At 38.7% G+C, this 20,785-nt stretch overlaps 1 protein-coding gene and 2 non-coding genes across 3 annotated transcripts; 2 read left to right on the top strand and 1 right to left on the bottom strand.

Annotated features, from left to right (window-relative positions):
* Positions 1 to 174: 174 nt before the first annotated feature.
* LOC106155243 (uncharacterized) lies at positions 175 to 19,430 on the bottom strand. Its single transcript, XM_013529980.3, has 10 exons — positions 18,357 to 19,430; positions 9,153 to 9,292; positions 4,893 to 4,995; positions 4,375 to 4,518; positions 3,852 to 3,959; positions 3,092 to 3,187; positions 2,799 to 2,894; positions 2,397 to 2,492; positions 1,787 to 1,882; positions 175 to 1,453 (listed from the first exon to the last, which is right to left on the bottom strand). Exons 1-10 carry the CDS (start codon positions 18,529 to 18,531, stop codon positions 1,392 to 1,394), a joined length of 1,116 nt encoding a protein of 371 aa, XP_013385434.2. The 5' UTR covers positions 18,532 to 19,430; the 3' UTR covers positions 175 to 1,391.
* On the top strand, positions 6,054 to 6,127 carry Trnai-aau (transfer RNA isoleucine (anticodon AAU)). The gene has a single exon. It is a non-coding gene; the product is annotated as a tRNA-Ile (tRNA).
* On the top strand, positions 6,703 to 6,776 carry Trnai-aau (transfer RNA isoleucine (anticodon AAU)). Its single transcript has one exon. It is a non-coding gene; the product is annotated as a tRNA-Ile (tRNA).
* Positions 19,431 to 20,785: the final 1,355 nt, after the last annotated feature.

Here is a 20,785-nt window from a genome sequence, read left to right as displayed (position 1 = left end):
AGATTTCAGAGTTATGAAATAATTGACAAGCGTTATCATGTGCCTGTGCTCTTTGTTTGCACGTGGTACGGGTATTAATTTTTTGCAGGCGGAAATATCGAAACATAAAAAAAATTAAATAGTTCCTGGTTGTTGAAAGAAATGACGGTTTGCAAAATACGAACTACACCTACATATTGAAAAAATCTATTTATTATCCAAATCATCATTATAATACACGTTTATGTAATTGCTTATCCACTCCGGTTTCATTCTGAACCTTGACTAGTGCTTTATGGCAATTTGATGAAAACTATTACGCCCATTTCTCAAGCAAATGCCATTTTCTCGTATTTCGAGGTTTAACGACCCAGTAAGTTGCGAAATACACTTTAAATGTGAGATTTACATTTTATGACTGAGAAAAGTTCTCGAGATAAGCTTTAAACATACATAAAGTGAATAAAAAGTTATAGACTAATAAATAGGAATCCGTTGCTGAAATATATCACATGGATTTTCGCTTTGGTCATTTTTGTAGGTTTTAAATATACAGAATGCTTCTATAATACAGCTGGTAGGTTAACTAAAATTTTGTTGCAAGTCCAATATTTCTACAATGATCTTATTTGCTTTATGACCATTGTAATTGAGGCCAGTGGCCCATATGACATGCTGTTCTTGTAGGACATCTTTGGACACTTTTTTCGTACTCAAGAATCATTTATCTATCCTTCTCTCCACTTGGATTCGACCTTTGTTAAAATTAATAAAGATTGATTTTAGCTTAAAATGACTGGACAGTCATAAAACAGCGACCATTTTCCTAAAAGCTCCAATGGAAATATCATCATAGGCTCCGCTCCAGAAAAAATTCAAGAGGCTAAATCATTTAAAGGTACATGTAAGGTTTTATAAGAGGCTGTGGATGGCAAAAAAAAAAAAGCATTTTGGGGATTTTCAAACCAAGAGAGTGTGCCTTTAACGTTATTCGACAGACGGGCGCGAATATAAGTGACTTTTCGTAACATAAGGAGTCATTGGTGCATTTATATGCATAATTATACAGTTGACTGATTCGTGCCTTTCTGACAAAGGTGTTTTGTATATATTTAATCTAAGTGTATGTTATGAAATATATAATGTTTCTTCGACAAAAATTAGACACCAGGATTTCGGCACCGTTAACCCAAACGCTCCACAAAGGACACAATTAATCCATGTGAAAAACTCCGTTGGTGCGTAGAGGAACGCTGAACTGTAGGCAACTCGTACAAAGATCAAGGTTGATTCTATACGTATATAATGAAAAGACTTTCAGCAAATTTCCAAAGTTAGTTCTTGTTTAAAATATATTCCCAATTTTCACTCTTGCCAAAATATATTACAAAGATATCTGCGTCTTATCGGTTTCAGCTGTAATCCCTCGATCGTCTGCGCTTTTCTCGTCTGCTGTTTCTTCGGTTATAAACATCTGTAATAAAACGTCAAAATGTTTGAAGAGGAAATGTAGAGCAGCGTACTGCGCGCATACAGACGAATTTGATTAAAATACGTTTGAGATTAATTCTTTAGAGTAAAGCCATGTCTTATACAAGGTCAAATTAAATGCATCAGGCGAATAATCAGAAAGCTATAGTAAAGGACACTGTCCACCCGGTAGTTTAGATTGGGAGGGGACAACAGATGGTCTCTAATTACATCACCCTTTCTTCCAGATCAAATACTTTATCTTTAATTTCCTCAAAAGAGATGAGAGACAAAGGCAACTTCCCTTAAAGTTGTGACGGAGATACAAAGTACTTACTTTTATTGCAGTATCGTCCATACCAGCCAAACTCACACATACAAATGTCCACGTCGACACACATGCCATGGGGACCACAGCCGCGCTGACACACAGCTGGGGAGAAAATTGATCAGGTTTGTGAATAGCAACAACACTTTAATCTTCAAACAATTATTTATAGTGTGTGAAGAGACTGGAGATGCTTTTTACCACCACTCATACACATGAAAAAGCACACACACACACACACACTCACACACACACACACTCACACACACACACACACACTTACACACACACACACACACACACTTATACACACACACACATACACTTACACACACACACATACACTTACACACACTTACACACACACACACACACATACACACACACACACACTTACACACACAAACACAGAGAGAGAGAGAGAGAGAGAGAGAGAGAGAGAGAGAGAGAGAGAGAGAGAGAGAACACGCGCACGCATGCACAAACGAACTGACTCATGTGAAAAAATATCTAAGACTATATATATATATATATATATATATATATATATATAGAGAGAGAGAGAGAGAGAGAGAGAGAGAGAGAGAATGCTCTCATGAAGCTTCTACGATGTACTTACGAAGTTCACAAAACCTCCCCGTGTATCCGCTAGGACAGGAGCAGACGTCTTTGCCAGCACAGGTTCCCCCATGACTGCACGGGTACAAACACCTGCCTATATACAAACGGGGCAAATAAGATAGCTATTAAGACATATACTGTTTAGATTTAGCTATCTACGATGATCGGTGAGTACAAGAAATTAGAGAATTTTTGTTATGTTTTTGGTATATTTGCGTTTTTATAATTTAGTTAATAAAATAGAGAATAAACGAAAGGACAACCTCGCAGTCGATCCCGTTTAAAGCTTGGGCATTTTGTTAGATACAGTTAAAACTATCGATGTCAAGGTTGTTAACCAGGCAAAAAAAGTCAACTATCGCAATTATTAAAAGTTACAAATCACATTAGTTGAACTTACTATGCTGGCATCTTTCACCGTAAAACCCGCTCTGACATACACATTTACTGGGTCCAACACAGCTACCTCCGTTTAAACAAGGCTCGGTGCACATTTCTGAAATAAATTAAAGTACAAAAGTGCGAAACGCAACTCCAAACTACCTAAACCATAAAAATGTTTTCATCCAATCTACATGTATAGAGAAATGAAATAAACAGAATACACCCCAAACACGATATTGGCCAACATTGATGTTTTATTATTCTTAACCTATATTTTCAAACCCGCTACTTTTTTGAGATGCTACTTACTTATTTCACATCTTTTTCCCTCGTAACCTGACACACATTTACACACATTTGGCGAGACACACAGTCCTTTGTTTTGACAGCCAGGGTTACAGTCAACTGGAATAAAAGTTCACATTGCGTTAGTTGAGACACGGTACAACCGAATGGAATGAACGTGAAGAACACAATGCGCCAGAGCAACTTTCTTACATTATAAATGTGAGAGTGTAAAATGTGTATTAGCTGTTAATTGCCAAAAAAGCGCTAGTTAACGAACACCGAGTTTTCTGTCTGTAGCACAGGTCGTTGAATTTTTTTTCTGTATTCTTTCAACTAAGCTATTCAATTACAAACATGTACATAACATCGCACAAGAAATCAAAAGTCATGAGACAGAAAACTGCTGTCATGCTGTGACGGCTAAGCGAAGTCCTTAATCTCTGAGGAGGAATGGAAATTACATTAGGAAAATAATTCAGTGGAGGGAGAATATTCCTTTTTATTGAAGTACAGCTAAAGTGCTCGTCCGCGCACGCGCACGTGTGTGACATGTAAAGTGTAAACATAGAACGCTGTGAAACTTGTCCTTTGATTTCTAAACTTAACTTACCTTCAGAGGCACTTTGATGGACAGTGAATGACCAGTGAGCCAGCAGATTTTTTAATTATATTTTAAAATCATTTTAAATTATCAAAATAAATTTTGCCCATCAACCTTAGCCAAGACAAATATACATGTAGTCTAAGTTAAAAACGGTGTGAACGCATCCAGCAGTTGTACCTAGTTCACATTTCTTGCCGCTGTAACCCGTGGGGCACTGACACTGCCCCTGGCTGTCACATATCCCGCCGTTCTCACACCGTTCGTCACATTTCGGCTTCTCGTCGCCTGCAGTGTACAACAGAAAATACGGGTGAGACCCTGTCTTGTGAAAAGTCCAGGAATGCGTTAATTGGCCAGAGGGTCTGGGGAAAATACTGGACGCAAATGTTGGGTTCACTTGTGGTCAACTTGGACAATATATGGTGTATCACTGTGTATGAATTCACTAACCGTTGGCAAAAAGGATTTTATATAGACGCACCAATGAAGGAAGTTGCGCTCGGTGACTTCTACGCACAACTAACCGTTAAAAATGGATAAATAATTGAGATTGATACGGTTAGATAGATAATAATCATAAACAAACAAACAAATAAATAAATAAATAAATAAATAAATAAATAAATAGATAAATAAAGCAAAAAGTCAGTCTACTCGTTTTCGTGCACAGATAGAAAGAAAATCCTTTGTTCTTACGTACGAAAAGAATTACACTGTTTCTGCAACCTGACTTCTATGGGTGATCCGGGGATAGGTCTGTTGTGGACGTCCATGACGTGGAGTACGATGCGAACTGTGGCAATCCCACGCCCACGCCCCGTGCATGGTATGGCAATCTGAAACACTGACCGGTGGAATTTCATAATTAAAAGAAAAAGTCCTGGGTCCACTGAAACGTGATTAAGGTGCGAGTTGCTTGAGAGGACTTGTTTGATGTTGATCTAAGCGTGAGCGTCTTTGGTACACTTTATTACTTTGCTTATTCGTTCCTCAGTTTTAAATCAGTTGGACGACAATTGATTTTCTTAAATAATAATATCAAGTCTATTTTCAAATCGTACTTTGCCTGTTGCGTTAACATCTCTCTTTCTCTCTTTTATTTTCTCTCTCTCTCTCTCTCTCTTTCTCTCTCTCTCTCTCTCTCTCTCTCTCTCTCTCTCACACACACACACAAGCGCGCGATCACATATGCACGCACTCACGTACACGTAGGCCTACCTGTCGTCTCTGCAGGCACGTACCCGACGGCAGGAATGCTGAGCAGCGGGTTATACATAATACTCTGTCTGGAGGAGCTCAGTACTTCAAACCAATATGTATACTGGAAGGCAATTGATAACGAATATTATTAGGCCCTATATCAAAATCAAAATTGCTGACCGTAGGGGTCTACCCTGTACATTCAGGTAGGTCCAGGCTAGGACTCATTTACAACAAGTTTACTAGGTCCTAGGTCTACGTTAGGTGTAATTTCAACTAAAGGTTTACCTACTGTACGCATTTGAAAATGCCCCATTCATTTTTTCTATGTCTATATCCTGTCTAGGAGCCTTTCCCGACAAGACATTAAAAATATAGGGGGCCTGTAAGCCCTAAAACCTCAAATAAAGGTTCCTGGCATAGAAATAGGGCCTCTTCTTCCTTGTTTCTGGCGTAGATAGGCACTTTTGAAATGTAGGCCTACAAGTCCCGGTAGACATGGCGTTCAAAATGACTTTTTTCCGAGGAAAATTCATTTTTGTGAGTAAATCACACATAGAATAAGGGGCCTACCTCAAATATTCTAATGTAGGCCTATTAATTGTAAGTTCATTAATTTACAATGTAAAAGCTCTTTTGGACATAACACCGTGCAGTCAGTAGTTCATTTTTGTTTGTCAAGAAAACAAAAGAACCTTTTAAAAATAATAAAAAATAAATAAAATAAAATAAAATAAAATAAAATAATAATAATAATAATAATAATAATAAAACTCCGAAATTTAATTCACTTAACTTTTGCCACTTTTGTTCATTTACACACTTTCATAGCAAATAGCCTACTAATTTTTTCCAAACAAACACGATGTTTGTCAATGTTACAATGTTGGTAGTTAGGCAAATTTGGCAGTCAGACTGATTTCTGAGATCCTCTTTCGAAATCACCGCCAAAAGTAACAATCAGTAGCTACCACAATTAAGAGCCTACGTCTGAGAGACGCATGCGTAGGCACCTATGGGCCATGGTAAGTAGCAATTACAACTTGATAACTGAAATATATTCTTATTATTTTGGCTACTATGCTTCACCATAGAAAAATACTAACATCCGGGCACCTTCCTTTGATTTGTGACGTACGTCAGTTTATATTGTACATATTGCACCTTTCCTAACAGCGAGGCCTGATAGCTCAGTCGGTTAGAGCGTCGTGCTAATAACGCGAATGTCCTGGGTTCGAGCCCCAGTCGGGCCAAGTTCTTTTTTTTCTTTTCTTCATCTTCTTTCAAGGAAACTGTAGTAAATTGGCTGAAATAAAATTCTTTCGTATTCTTTAATAATTATTCGTTGCAAAAAAAAAAAAAATAAAAATAATAATAATAATAATAATTTGGTATTGCCTGATATAGCTTTCATAACACACATTAACATTTTTTTTTTTGCAGATTAAGAACATCTATTTTGGGCAGCGTAGATGGAAGTATTTGATGTACTCAAACTTACAATTCAGATGTGACATATCAATTTGTTCATCACCAATTCTCCTTGAAGTTTTTGTCTCCTTGAAGGTTATCGGTATGAAGTAATTGAAAAGACAGGCCAACCGTGCAATTTATAATGGATCGAGTCTCTCACATATGAATCTAAAGTTAAGTACTGCTGCACTACAAACTTAGAATGGTTAAATTTCTTTGGCATTATCAACCACTTATACAACTTATCAAAGAGTCTTATACTTGGACGTTTTGTGCGGTGACCTACATTTGTTGCTCGTTTACTAAATGGAGTACACGTATTATAGCTGTAAAATTAGTGCGCCCATGCACGAAGGGCCTGATAGCTCAGTCGGTTAGAGCGTCGTGCTAATAACGCGAATGTCCTGGGTTCGAGCCCCAGTCGGGCCAAGTTCTTTTTTTTCTTCGCTTTTCATACTTTTTGGGAAAATATTTAAGTTTCACTTTTATCCTTACATTTGATTTGGTTATTATTAAATCAAAATGTGTACAGCAGATACAATTACCGTCATAATTGTCATGATTACGCTCAGCCAGCTTAACCATAAACTGTTCTTATCAAGCATGTTACGTCAAAGTAACTGCAGTTAATTACATCTTCTTTCTCTAATCGATAAAGGTAAACAAGGACCTGTACCCTCAAGGTGAGGTCCATATGGATAAATTAACAAGCTAAGTTCAAACACCTTGGGTCTTACACTGACTTGACCCTGCAGGTGGTTGGCTTGCTTTTACATGGAGATCAGCCGTCTGTAGTGGGGAGGTATGTAGACACTATATAACATAAACTGTACACGAAGCCTGCCTAACATTAGAGAAATGACTTCTTTTGGTTTCTCGGCATAGTCCGGTCCATGACTATGCTAGGGAAGGGTGTACATTGTTTTGTTGTTTTTTTTCACTAGATATTCACGAATGTCTATGGCTAATTCATGACACTACTCTGTACTGTGACACGCCAGTGACATGTCCGTGAATATATGGTAAAAAATTATTCTGTGACCCTGGTAGAGGGTAGGGTGTGTGTGTGTTTGTGTGCTGCGGGAGGGGGGCATAAGGATTAAATATCGCTCTCTCGACAAATACGAAATGGCTGAAGACTACATACTACCAGTGTAATAAAAGTTTTCATGGGTTTCATTTTTCAGTATTCAGCCTCTGCACGGGGTACAATTAAATAAATTAAGATTTGCATTTTGCGTCAAAAAGGTGCTTCTGATCAGTGAAATAAATGACCAATCAGATGTTTCTTTAACTTGGTCTGTAGATCAGGGCATCACCATCAAGTGACGGAGTGGGGCACAGTAAGCTATTACTTAAGTGTGCGTGCGCCTGTGTGTTGTGTGTTTGTATGTGTGTGCGCGTGTGTATGTTTGTGTAGGTGCGTGCGCATGTGTTTGAGCGCATGGGTATGCATGTTTGAGTGTGTGTGTGTGTGTGTGTGTGTGTGTGTGTGTGTGTGTTCGTAAGAGAGAGACAAAGAAAATGGGATTAAAAATCAAACGACAGGCTAAAGAAAATGTGGAATGACGATTTCTTTTTCTGAATAACCAGCCCACTTTCACTATTCCACCAAAACAACAATTTCAGTCACTTTGAATTCGAATGCCAAGAAATAAAACGAGCCACTAAATCATCAAACCATCGGGAAAAACGCTCCATTCACAAATGACCGCCCTGGAAGATTCTTTCAAGTTTTATAACTTAATTCCAAGAAAAAATACAGCAAATAAGTGCAAATTGAAAACATACTTTATGGAAAGCTCAAAGAAAGTAGCTTCTGATAACATTCGGAAACGGGTCCTCTTACACTATTAGGTAAACTACTAAAAGAGTAAAAAACACTGTTTGAATAAAGTGGATAAACTTTGTTCGACAAATGACTACTTAAGACGCACGAAAGGCATCCTTGGTCGTTTTTCGTAATAAGAAGTTTCAAAGCCTTTCGGACATTTCGATTTGAAAAAATAAATTGTACCGCGTAATGTCTCTTGAAAGCAACAAAAAAAATTTTCAAAAAGAAAGAAAGGGGTTTGACATCGATTTACTATTTTTTAGGACGAATACAAGTTACCTTTTTGGAGTGCACAATATACAGAGGTCTTTTGGAAAAGAAACTTTTAACTTTGACTTTTTTAATTTCTTAAGGCCTAATCATATATGGTGCTTACCATCCCATGTGGAGTAACGTGTAGTGCGTCATATGACCGTTGTGCGAAGGCTTTTCTCTTTAATCTAATGTTCTACTAATTAAGGAAGTATATAAATGCTACTTCATGTTTAACTGCATTATTAATATTTTGGCGATTTGTACCTTACACGTTTTGAAAATCATACATTCACCTGAGGAGTTTTATTTGTTCATTTGTGTGAAGAACGAAAAGGATTAAGGCACGACAGCGAAAGAAAAGGACACGACAAAAACGTCTTCTACTAATATTTCAAATTTCAACTTTATCATAATCAGTTATGTCTTGTATTCATTAAACTTACTCCAGTAAATTTTAAACTAAAATTCTGATTCGATTTTTCTGACGGCTCTCTGATCACGTGACACTGGCGTCCACAGTTTCGCGTCTTTCCAGATCTTTTCTCCTTTCAAAAAGAATTAGTAAGGAAAGAGATGAATGAAAAGACACACGGTCCGGAGGGGGGAGACTTACAGCCTGTCAGACAGAAGATTTCAGTTAAAAGAAACTGATCAGATCAGTAGATAAATAAATAAATATATAAATAAAATATGTGATCTTATCTTTGAAATCTCACCTTGCCGTTTTTAGCCTCCCAGGTCAGATTGACCATATCGATTTCCGGCGGAATTACGGGGAAATGATCGGCAAACTCCGGCATTTTGAGAAACGGAACCACTGTGCCTGCTTCTATGATAAATATTTGCAAGGGAATTCCTAGAAGAGAAAAGGAAAATGACGCTTATGAGTTTTTGGGATAGCATCAAGCCTTTCTTGATATAATCTAATATCATTTTTCACATTAGGAGAATATTTTATCAGTAGTGTTATTCAGCTTACTATAAGGAAGAAATGTTGACCTTCACAGCATTAGTTTACTGGCAATTATTTTTCTTGTTCTTAAAATATAAATACACTAAAAATAAAATCAAATTGCTTGAATTAACATTTAATATGACAAAAATCAACGACATACATTATAACAAAGTGTTAATGAACAAGGACCTGGGGGGGGGGGATGTATTACAGCGGGCCCAGACTAGAAGGTGGAAGGGGGCGGATAAATTCCTTCTCGGTCCTCATTCCGCCCTCTTACCCGCTGAAGAATCTTGTAATACGTGATGATATTTGGGTCACCTTGTAGTTCTTAGTACATGATACATGCTCCTGTGTCTTTTCTCTCCATATTTATATTTTGTTTTATTTTGGAAAAAATGGTGGGCGTGGGGAGATTAGTACCCGCCCCCTCCCCCCCTCCCCCCCCTCCCCCCCCCCCCCCCCCCCCCCACACACACACACACACACACACTTCGTGCAGGACAGAAGCAGTTTCGTGTAACTAATAAATCTACTTTCTTTTAGTGTTTACCCATAAAATGTGAATTGTTATTCGTGTACTCTCTGGTGCCAGCCAAGTGCCTCGCAAACAAAATTGCTTTAAAATGGCTCTTACATTCCTTTTTATTTACCCTGATTTACACAGGTGATCGGGGATTCTGTTAAATGTTCTTTTTTTTCTTTCTTTCTTTCAACAATTAAAGTTACTCATGGGAGACTTACAATTCAGGGTGACGTATATTATGTGACCTCTTTGCCCATTCAGTTGGTAGAAACCGTGCAAACTATTAGGGATGAAGAGTATTATACAACGTTAGAGTTTGTAAGATGAAGACAAAGACGTCACCTCATGCATCGGCGGGACGCCGTCTTAGTTACGCATTTTCAGTTCATTTTTCTCTGATAGGCGAGATAGAAATTTGCCGCCTAAAGACGAAAGAAACAAACATTTTACCTGTTTTTTTAACATGTGAAAAAAATGGGGAAATTAAACAACGGAGAATACAGAGAAAATTTGAGGAACCCCCTTGCTCCTTTCACAACTCCTGTCTCCAAGAAAATAGGCCCTTTTTTTTGTGCGCACGCGTGTGGCGTATTTGTGCATTTGTGATCAGTACATACATGTAAAAGATAGCACACGTAACAGACACAAGTCCCATGTAACAAGTTGACCAGATAGTTCGCTCGACTCTGAAGTCAGTGGTCGTGCATTCCTGCCAGACAAGCAAACCTAGCTGGAGAACCAGTACGACTGCTCAGTTTGATATCTCAAATGTTTTCACTGATTGCCACACAAAAGTACACATTTATATTTTCCTTTGCGCTCTTCAGGACAGAGAACTCGGTATCATGTCTAAACATTCTACCGCATATTGGGCTCCTATCGTCCTATCAAAACAAACACCGAAGTGCGCGCATACTAATATAGACAGAATGTGAAGGACAGGCAAACGTTCATGGATTTTTTTTTTTTTTTTTTTGAGAGAGAGAGAGAGATCTTGTTGAATATGCAATTGTTTTCATTGTCAAAAAGAGGTTTTGGAAAAATATTTTGACATAAGCAAATCGCCCGTGACACGCAGAAGAAAAATTTGGACAAGTATAATTTCTATAAAAAGTCGAAAAGCACAACAGACAACATAAGAATTAGAGCAAAATGCAAACGAGTTTGTATTTTTGAACTAATAATAATAAAAGGAGATTATGATGATGAAAAGAGCAGTTCTTTCTCCTGTTCCTGTACATAATTTTCCATAAAAATCTTACATGTAATTATCAAATAAGGCTGCCTTTTTTTTTTGCTGTTTGTTATCCTATATTAATTGTCTCGTGTGGGAAGAATTCTTCCTGCTACACTGTAAGACTACGTGAGGCACCGCATATCCACATAACCCCCTGAGCAGACTAAATGGTGCCTATGTACGAAAATAACACCACTGGACATAGGGGTTAATGAACAGTTAACAACTTACCACTAGGATAACAACACATTATCACTATATTACACGCTAAGTGGCGGCTGTTGCAAACTGGATTTAAATTTAATCGTTTCCTAATGATTTCAATTGATTTAATGATTGGTGTTGGGATACCCATGTGCACGTGTATAAACATTAACGTTTTACGACGTCAATGTCACATGTACTTCAAAAGTCCGCTCGGAAAGATACAACGCTATTTTCATTTAATTTAATTTATTTATTTATTTATTTATTATTATTATTATTATTATTATTATTATTATTATTATTTTTTTTTTTTGTTTTTTTTTGTTTTTTTTACAAATATTCAAAGATCTTTTATTTCAGACCAAAGGAATATTGGATTCGTTCCAATTTTATCTTTGACTTGAATGGAATTGTTTATGGCCTCAAAGCGCACTCTACCATGGTCTGGGTGAATGTTTTACTAACCGAATACAATGACAGTTGTAATTTTAGTGGGCACCACTAGATAAGTTGTTTATGCTGAATGAAACGACAGATAGCAAATACACCGCGTTCCGCGAAGTCACTAAACTGCCTCGTAAAAACCAACAGTGAAGGAAAGCAGAAGGAATCTGTCAAATAACTAGATTGATATCCAAGAAACCACAAACGATTTTCAATTCTTATCATATTTCCCAGTGTCGCTGCCGCAAGCCCAGAAGGTGAAATGAGCCACGGGGCATGTGTCGGTTGATAAACAAAGTCAAAGACGTGGTGATGAATGAGGCTGAAGTCGTGTTTACAGACATATTAAGTCGACCTATCTCGGTGCGATCGATCCCAGCATGCAGCCTGATTGCGATAAACTCACGGAATAGGGCGACATTGATTTCCCTCTATTATAATTAAGGTTAGCGGGACTACATATGGATTAGATAGTCAAATTGTAAGCTAACAGTTATTAAACTACTTAATGTCCTGAGCTAGGTCGACAAAAACAAGACTTAATGTCACCTCACAAGGACGTTCTGGAAAATTCTAATATTTCAATTTTTTTGGTTCCCACTTGGTCAGATAATAAAGATACATGTAGTTCGAACCCTGTTCTGCAGTGTTCCATTTATATCGTTCTTATAACTACTTTTCAATCATTGCTCGATTCTTCTCATTTTAAGTGCACAAACACCTTTTAAACTTCTCAAAAAGTTCATTTATAAGTTTTATGCGTCTTTTTTTTCTATAGCGAAAACCAGGGTTGTATAAAGGTTTTATCATAATCGTTATACTTTGGCGCCATTGGTAAGAGTGCCTGGACTTCAGGGTATATTTCTTTATCACTACTTAAACTATTCCAGGCATAGGGCAAGCAATATGGATTGAAACCATTGAGTCTGAACGCTTTCGGCGAATTGTTCATTTCTTCAGATAAAATTCACGACTGCTTTAACATCATGGTGTGTAAAAAATTGAACTTGGTTGACCATAAAAATTAAATTTGTGATATACAAGAGAAGTTTGTCAGATTCACAAAATATCAAATCACATTGAAGAAAAAAATTTAAATAGACGATTTTGTGCACTGCGTTCGTTTTCTGAGACGAAACTTCTTCGTTTCGCCCATGTTGCTTATAAATTCAACTCTCGACTTTTCTTTTCCTATAAATTGAAAAAAAAAATCGCATCCGTATGAGAAAATTCTCCTTGAATACTTCCCGTTGTAGTGTGGGTTATTATACCTCCTGGCTGATCTACTCAGGCAGCTGCTGTGGAAATAGTTCCTTGGGAGAAAACGTGTGTCGCGAATATTTACACGGTATTACGCCCAGGAAAATGTGAAGCTTTTGGCAGCCGGTTGCCGGCCGGTCCTTTACTCGGCCACCCAGACACACCGATAACTTTACCCTGTTAATTTATGGCCTGTCCAACGAGGTCTTTATTTTACTTGAATAAGTTCAGATATTGAAACCGCGCGTAGATTAGGCCAGTTTTACGTGGCGCTTATACAGGTCTGTAGAACGTTGTCTGAAGTCGTTGAAGATCCAGAGAAGTAAATTACTTAAGGACTACAGACCCAAGAAATTTGAGGTGTTGAAAAGACGCAAATATTTTCCTAAAAACAGCAAAATGCTATACTACAGTTTAGTTTAATGATTTCAAATAAACACCTTCAATCATAGTCTTGGCGAAGAAAATAACTATTCCAAACGAGTTGAAAAAAATTATGAACATGTCGAAAATCGCTGTGGCTTTCCCTTTGGGTGTTTTCCAAGCAAACTCCTAATGTCTCAGCCCAACTCGCTGCTAAAATACCATCACAAGCATATCGGTTTTGATTAATACCCCAGAGACTATTCTCAACTTAGATGTATAGCAAACAGGTGAATTTCTTATTAAAAACGCGAACTTTGCTACCTAAATCATTATTTCTGCAACAATTGCTGGTTAAACGATAGCCCATTTCCAGATTCCAATTTGTAACAGTAACTCGCTGCAATCTTTAATGACTTTGGGGTTGTTTAGTTCATCCTTTCCCTCTCTCTCTCTCTCTCTCTCTCTCTCTCTCTCATTTGTCTTGTTTATTGTATATCATCTGTCACATATCTTAACGTTTTGGTAATAAGGTAGAATTCCATTTCACGACCTCCTATCTTGCACACACACACACACACACACACACACACACTTGTACTTTATTATATTCCTTCATGCCCTTGTCTCTACGAAATGATGCAAAGATCCTCCTCTTCCCAACCCTCCCTCTTTTAATTTTTTTCTCCTGTTATCTGCAGCTCGGATAGGCCTGTATTGGCCTTATAAATGGGCACTGCGGCCACAGAACGGATTAAATCAAATGTCGCGCTTTGATCTGGAGAACTAGTTCAGACACCGGCTGTGAGGGTGACGACAACTGATGAAAACTGACTCAATTATTCCAGAACGCCACCGACAGATTCTGTTCGCAGAATTCCATCTCAGGCACCCTGAATTTCAGCGTATAGACAGTGACTTTTCTCCACACGGTATAAGCTTTTTTCTGTTAAACGTTTATTGGCGCAAAAAGATAAACAAACAAGAGTAAACTACAACTAATAGAGAAAACATTTTTTATCGTCACTGTTTTGGAAAATGCATCGTGGGTAGAGAGAAAAACCATTGCCATTAAACCTCCTGAGCTCAGGGAGCTTCAATAACGACTTGATGAATTTCTTATTATACGTGCAAAGTCCGTGGTGCGTTGATTGAGGCCGTGCTACTGCCTGCCACCGCGCGCTCTCAAAGTCGAAGACGGGAATAATTGCTGTTGGTTTGGGTGTTATGTTAACGAGTGCAATTTGGGTTCGAAGAACGCAATAAAAAGATTCAGCTATATTCCAATTGACTGTTTTTTTTATGTTATCGTCAACAGCGGCAACTTTTTCTAGGCTAAAGAGACTGTCGAGTGAAAGTGCATGGGGTTAGAATCAACCAGTTGTTACCGGTTCTTCTGGAATTGAGTATTGACATAACCCTTTACTGAATTTGAGGACAACTGAAATCTTTAAATTAGCGTAAAGAACGGATGTTTCGATTTAAATTGTTACAGCATTAGTTAATATGTCACTAGGCCCTTGGCTGGGGTTTGGAAGAGTAGTAGTGCCCTGTCATCTCCTTTACTCTCTACCAAGGTACCCTCTACCACGACCAACTACTGATTTTTTTCACCAGATATTCACAGGTATTTCTCTGGCTATTTCATGACACTATTCTCTGCACTATTCTATGCGGCCCCGGTAGAGGGCACTACATGTGCCAGAAGCCCTTATACATGTAGCTGCCCTAATAGTTTTATAAAAGGTAGAAAGGTCCCAGGTAGGGAATATAACACCCCTGGGGCCAGCATCATCTGAACACTAAATCTGGAGAAATTCCACACTAGGGAAGAGTATCAACCGAGCTATGGCCGTGGTATAAACACCACATGTAAAGCGTGGTTCTTGTTGCATCATTTTGATATTTGAACCAATCACAGTAAAAACTTATCTTTCGTCGATACGTGTAATACTCTTAATGAATAACCAATGTTCATTTCCTTGAATTTAGAGATAGAACAACAAAAGTTGGACAATTTAAAAGATCCCCCATTATTTATTTCTCGGTTTTCCCTAGAGCCGCAAGGCTCGGAAGCTATAAATTAGTAAGAAATTATAATCCCTGCGTGAGGTCGGAATAAGTCATACTACGAGGCAGTGTCCTGTGCACTGTGTGCGTCAAGTTATTCATTGAAGTTTTGCAGTTTTTGAAAGTTTCATTTTTTTAAATATGTCACATTTCATGGCCGCATAACATGTATGTAAAAAGATGTACGTGTACCTTTGCTCTCTCTCTCTCTCTCTCTCTCTCTCTCTCTCTCTCTCTCTCAGACACGCGCACGCGAGCACTAACGTAAAAGATATATAGTGCAAGCAAGCGTACACACAAACGAACAAAACACGCACAAATGCGTGAAGTGCATGTAAACACGAATACGCACGCTCACACCAGTGAACGGACACGAACACATTCACAAACACAAACATTATTTCTTAATTAATCAGTAAAAAAAGCATATTTTCTTTTAAACTCATCGGTGCTTAAGAAGACACACATCAAGCTATATGTAACTTATATTTTACAGCATGGTAAAAGGCATTCTAATTCCAGGAATTAACTTATTAAAGGCCTACTGTGCTCTAGGAACACAGAGCGTTCACTGCTTTTTTTACAGTATAAAAACTATAAATCGACTTAAAAAAATTGTTCTTTTTAAGTTTTAGAGAGAAAAGATGAGATTTAGATGAGAAAATTCTGATTGGTCAGTTTCTAGTGACGTAACCCGGGGAGTAGCTTTCCACAGCTGTACTAGTAATAGTATATAGGCCTACTATGCAGTAGGTGACTAAACATCCAGGTGTCAGAAAAACAAAATGCCGCAAAGTTGTGTTGCTCCCGGGTGCCGTAATGTAGGTTACGATAAGAAAGACATCTGCTATTATGTCCTGCCTGCGGATGCCGCAAAACGTAAAATTTGCCTCAATTCTCTGAAGTTAAAAAATCCCAGCACAGTGTCAAAACACGCGAGGATCTGTAGCGACCACTTCGAGCGGGAATGCTTCGTACGTGACATGCGAGCTGAATTGTGCGGTGGAAAAGCACGGAGAAAACTAAAAGATGATGCTGTACCTAGTATACTCAATTTTTCGGAGTACCAAAATGCGACAGTAAATGCCAGAGCGCTGCCGACGCGAGTCTTACCTGTAGGATGTGTGCATGATGCGGCCGTCGAAAGGAAGAAGAGAGCAGCTTCTAGAGCCCAAAAAAAGTTTGTAGTGAAAACTTTAATATAACATGATAGTGGAATCAAATTTTTACTCGACATGCTGCTGCACTGATCACGTGTAAGGCGGAAGTAGCGAGGTAAGTTGCAGAGGTGTGAAATGTAGTGTCCGATGCTATCAGTCCGATATCTTTGGCCTTTTGTCCACTGACCTGGCTCTCCCGGAATGACACTGGTAAACTGCACGGGTGTGAAAAATAATGTTAGCTGTCACACCTGCATGTATTAGGTAACTTTCTCTTATCAGTCGGGATAAGAACGTTCAGCCGACGCGACAGATGGGCATGTGTGAAAAACTATGTTCGGTGCCCTGCTTCCAAACCTTTACTGTTAACATAGTTTTGGTGTATTTTGTTGATTAATAAATGATAACCACGTAGGGAATCAGGTCAAACAAATATCCTTCAATTCGTTCTCTGTTCATTTTTACAAAATAGTTCAGACAAAGCGATCGAGTATAAATGTAAGTAAGCGGATAGCTGAATCGAATATGGCTTTCTGAGCCTCGACGCCAGTGACGTCACTCGCCTCAAAGCGCCACCACGCGGGAGTATCGTAAACTACATTCACACCTGCATAAAATCGGCTTTAAAAACTAAATTAACGTAATAACTTTTTTTCATTACTCAAAAATGACTTTTGGGCACCTAATGGATAGTTTTAACCCGTTTTTTCATCACAGTATACCTTTAAATTAAAATTTGATCAATGTCTGATTTATCAAATTTACATTTGACTTACTTCTTTGACAAACTTATCTACTTTCGCCTGTTGATCTGCATTTCAAAAGAAAGAGACAGAGCAGCAAGGATTTTCCATTGTTTGCCGAAGTTGCTTTTATTTTACTTTTAAGTAGTTTCGTAGTTTATCATGTTGTTTTTATTTTACGTTTTTAAGTGTACAGTTTCGTAGTATATAATATTGTTTATGATGTTCTAGATGTAAATGAAACAGTGGACATGAAGTGTGTTAGTAACCAGTATGCTCGAAAATCTGTAACAATAGGGATATAACTGGCATTGCTTAAAAGATGTGAAAAGAAACATATTTTCATAACAGAGTACTTGTATTTACGGAAAAGAAGTGTTTTAACAAATGCCTCGATGTTTATTTTGACAGTGAGCGGCTGTTTTGTGAAACCTTTTAGATGTTTACAAGGAATCGCCGGCAAAGAAAGCATTTGGGACATTTTGATACCGAAATAACCTAACAGTAATAAAAAAATAGGAGAATATGCATTTTATTGTTAAAAAATTAAATCTTAATGTGGCTTAAAATAGCATATTGGAATGACACGCAAGTTAAACTCTAAAAAGGACGACTAAATCAACAACTCGACCACATTAAAACAAACCGTATTTTGAAGAGAATAAAAAGCCTCCTCTTGTGGTTAACTTACACCATCTTACTACACTGATTCATCAATACCGCTACCCCCAACCCCTTTTGCAGTACTCCAGAGCCGGCCCCTCTAAATCCATTCTCAGTTCAACAATAATAAAATATTCAAGAGCATGCTAAACAGATGTGTCCACCCCTTGATCAAACCACATCGACAGCGCTTCTTGCTGTTGGCTAATTCTAATGGCGATATCTCTCTCTCTCTCTCTCTCTCTCTCTCTCTCTCTCTCTCTCCGTTACACGTACACGTATATTCTCTTACCTACGTACTGTTCCACCTGCTCCTCATCGATATACAGGTTCAGCTGGCGACTGTGCTGCCCACTCGTTTGGTCACTGAGGTGCTGACCACTTCTCTGCCTGTCAAACCTTCGGACACGGGCTTCCGTGCCACCATACACCATAGACAAGCACAGTAAAAACACAAGCCCTATCATACTGGCTCCTGTGATACCAGCAGCCGTCGTGCAGAGAAAGCAAACACTCAAGGAGCACTTGGTTTTGAATGCAAACTTTAACCGGTGCTTTTAAAAATCACTTAGAGCGGACATGAGAAGTCTTGAGACGTCATATACACAGTGGCTAGCATCAACGAGCCCTCTCAGGTTTAGTTTGATAACAAATGGGAAGGAAAAAAACACCAAAGGAGAGAGAGAACACGCTTCTGTTTGGTTGCCTCTTTTTCCTCGCTGTTCAGGAACAAGGGTTGCCCATGTCAATCTGCCTCGGTATTTATAAACGTGTCCTCCGCTCTCTTGAGTGGTTGCGTCTTAAAGTGCTCACAGGCTGTCACTTTTGGCAGGTATACCGATGTACTCTCACTCAAGTTCCTAATACACGTCGTCAAGAACGCAAAGCAGGGGAAGCAGGTCTTAAGTATCTCTTCTCGGTGCGGCGTGGTAAATATCTGCGCTCGCACACGTCGCTGTTCACTCACATTAAGGCAAACGCCGCTCACACTCCCTTTATGGTTCAATTTGGCTGTAACCTCCCTGTTGCAAGGCCTACTGTATCCCGTGTTAGAGCTATGACCCTTCCTTAAAATATGGCTAATAAGAAACACACTCTCGGAGCTGTAAAGCGGCGAAGATTGGCTGCGTGCTTACACGCTAGCTCCCAGTACAAAGGGTTGGCGCCCTGGAACCAGCGATATTGAGACACGGGCCCCTCCCGCTGTGACCGGATTAATACTGGAATGCATCCGTCATTTAAACCTAGTTGAAACCAATTAGGGAAACCTTCCACCACTCGCCACCATTCAGAAAATTATCGATGATTTTGACGGAATGTTATAATAATCGTGTATTTTTGATGTTGAGCTCTGGCGCGGCATGTTGGATGCGCTGTGTATGTATGCAGGACGAGGAGACCATTAGATATTTGTTTATTTTTTTGCCCTTGTATCATATAACGGATGTCAAACTTTGCGGTTAACGTTTCACTCGTCGGTTAAGTTGGGAAGTAATATAAATTAAAAGGGTGCTCCTGTTTGAGTCCATGAGCTGATATGTTACAGCGATCGGAGTATCTGCTTCCAAGATAGAAATATAATTCCGATTGTTGTTTTAACAATGTGATACAGACTCCTGAGAGAGAGAGAGAGAGAGAGAGAGAGAGAGCACCAAGCATGGCAAAAAATGACTACAGTTCCCCCCTCTGATTCATTGTTTTTCACAACCGGCCAGAATTAGCGTAATCAGACCACACAAAGGCCCATCTAAAGGAAACAATATGGGCCTTTGAGGAAAACAACATTTCGCTTTGTTCTAAATACCAAAAGTAATTTAATAGCCTGCACGAGAATGTGCGTCTGAAAACGTCCTTAATACACTTGTTGGTCTGCTCAGACAAAACCATCATTAACCTGAAAATCGCCCTAGCTTATGTTACATGTATCAGACGACAAGATTATATTATAGCGACAAAGTATTTTATAATTTAGGTTATTGATGACGCAAGTTATACCCACTTTCGGTCCAAAATCGCCCTCGTCTGAACGTGTCCTTAGTTCACAATTTTTCTTTCACGCAGTGCAAACAAAGGCGGCGTTTCAAAGAGAAGTAGATAAAAACGCAGGATTGGATAACGGTAGATTAAAAGAAATCTGGTTGATGAAAGAATTACGTCCATATGGGCCTGCCGCCTTTCAGCTGGAACCCCACGCAACACGCTTGCTGTAATCTTATTAGAAGTGTTGTGATAAAATTCTGGCCTCCTAATCGGCGAATGAAACCGATTTCAGACCGGAATTTCATAGATGAATACATCAATGAAATTGCATCGATATTAAATTGAATCAAAAAAATTCTGGCAAAGTTCTGCGCTATAACTAGTCCATATCGTATTGAGAGGGTGCATGTTCTGATTTCATCCGGTAGTGTGAGATGACAGAGGTGAAAAAGATGGGGTCTCTGAAACTCATTTCCAGGTTGAAAAGCGGTGATACAGGTTGAACAGCGGTGGATTGCTGTACTCCTTCCTGAGTCTACCATTAGATTTACCTTCTCTCATGTCGTCATCATAGCCGTCAACATAACGCTCTGAAATGTGTCTTAGATGTGTTAGTTGAGCTGCTTTGGTTCTTCGGCCCTCTACAAGGACAACATTGCTGTCGATTTCTGGTCCCCTCTTGAAATTAGAATTTTGAATAGCTGAATCATAGTTCTAAACCGTACCAAACCCACGCCAAGT

The sequence above is a fragment of the Lingula anatina genome, chromosome 6, assembly GCF_051362555.1.
Source record: "Lingula anatina isolate TDL-2025a chromosome 6, LinAna3.0, whole genome shotgun sequence".
In the NCBI taxonomy this organism is placed as follows: domain Eukaryota; kingdom Metazoa; phylum Brachiopoda; class Lingulata; order Lingulida; family Lingulidae; genus Lingula; species Lingula anatina.
The sequence above is the reverse complement of the archived record's forward strand: the minus strand, read 5'-3'. Positions and strand labels throughout refer to the sequence as shown.

Coding starts and splice junctions, on each gene's coding strand:
- LOC106155243 (XM_013529980.3), bottom strand. CDS start 18,531: ATGATAGGGCTTGTGTTTTTACTGTGCTTGTCTATGGTGTATGGTGGC. Junction 4,519..4,892: donor CGTGCCTGCAGAGACGACAG/GTAGGCCTACGT, acceptor TCCACCGGTCAG/TGTTTCAGATTGCCATACCA. Junction 2,493..2,798: donor CGGTGAAAGATGCCAGCATA/GTAAGTTCAACT, acceptor GTTTGTATATAG/GCAGGTGTTTGTACCCGTGC.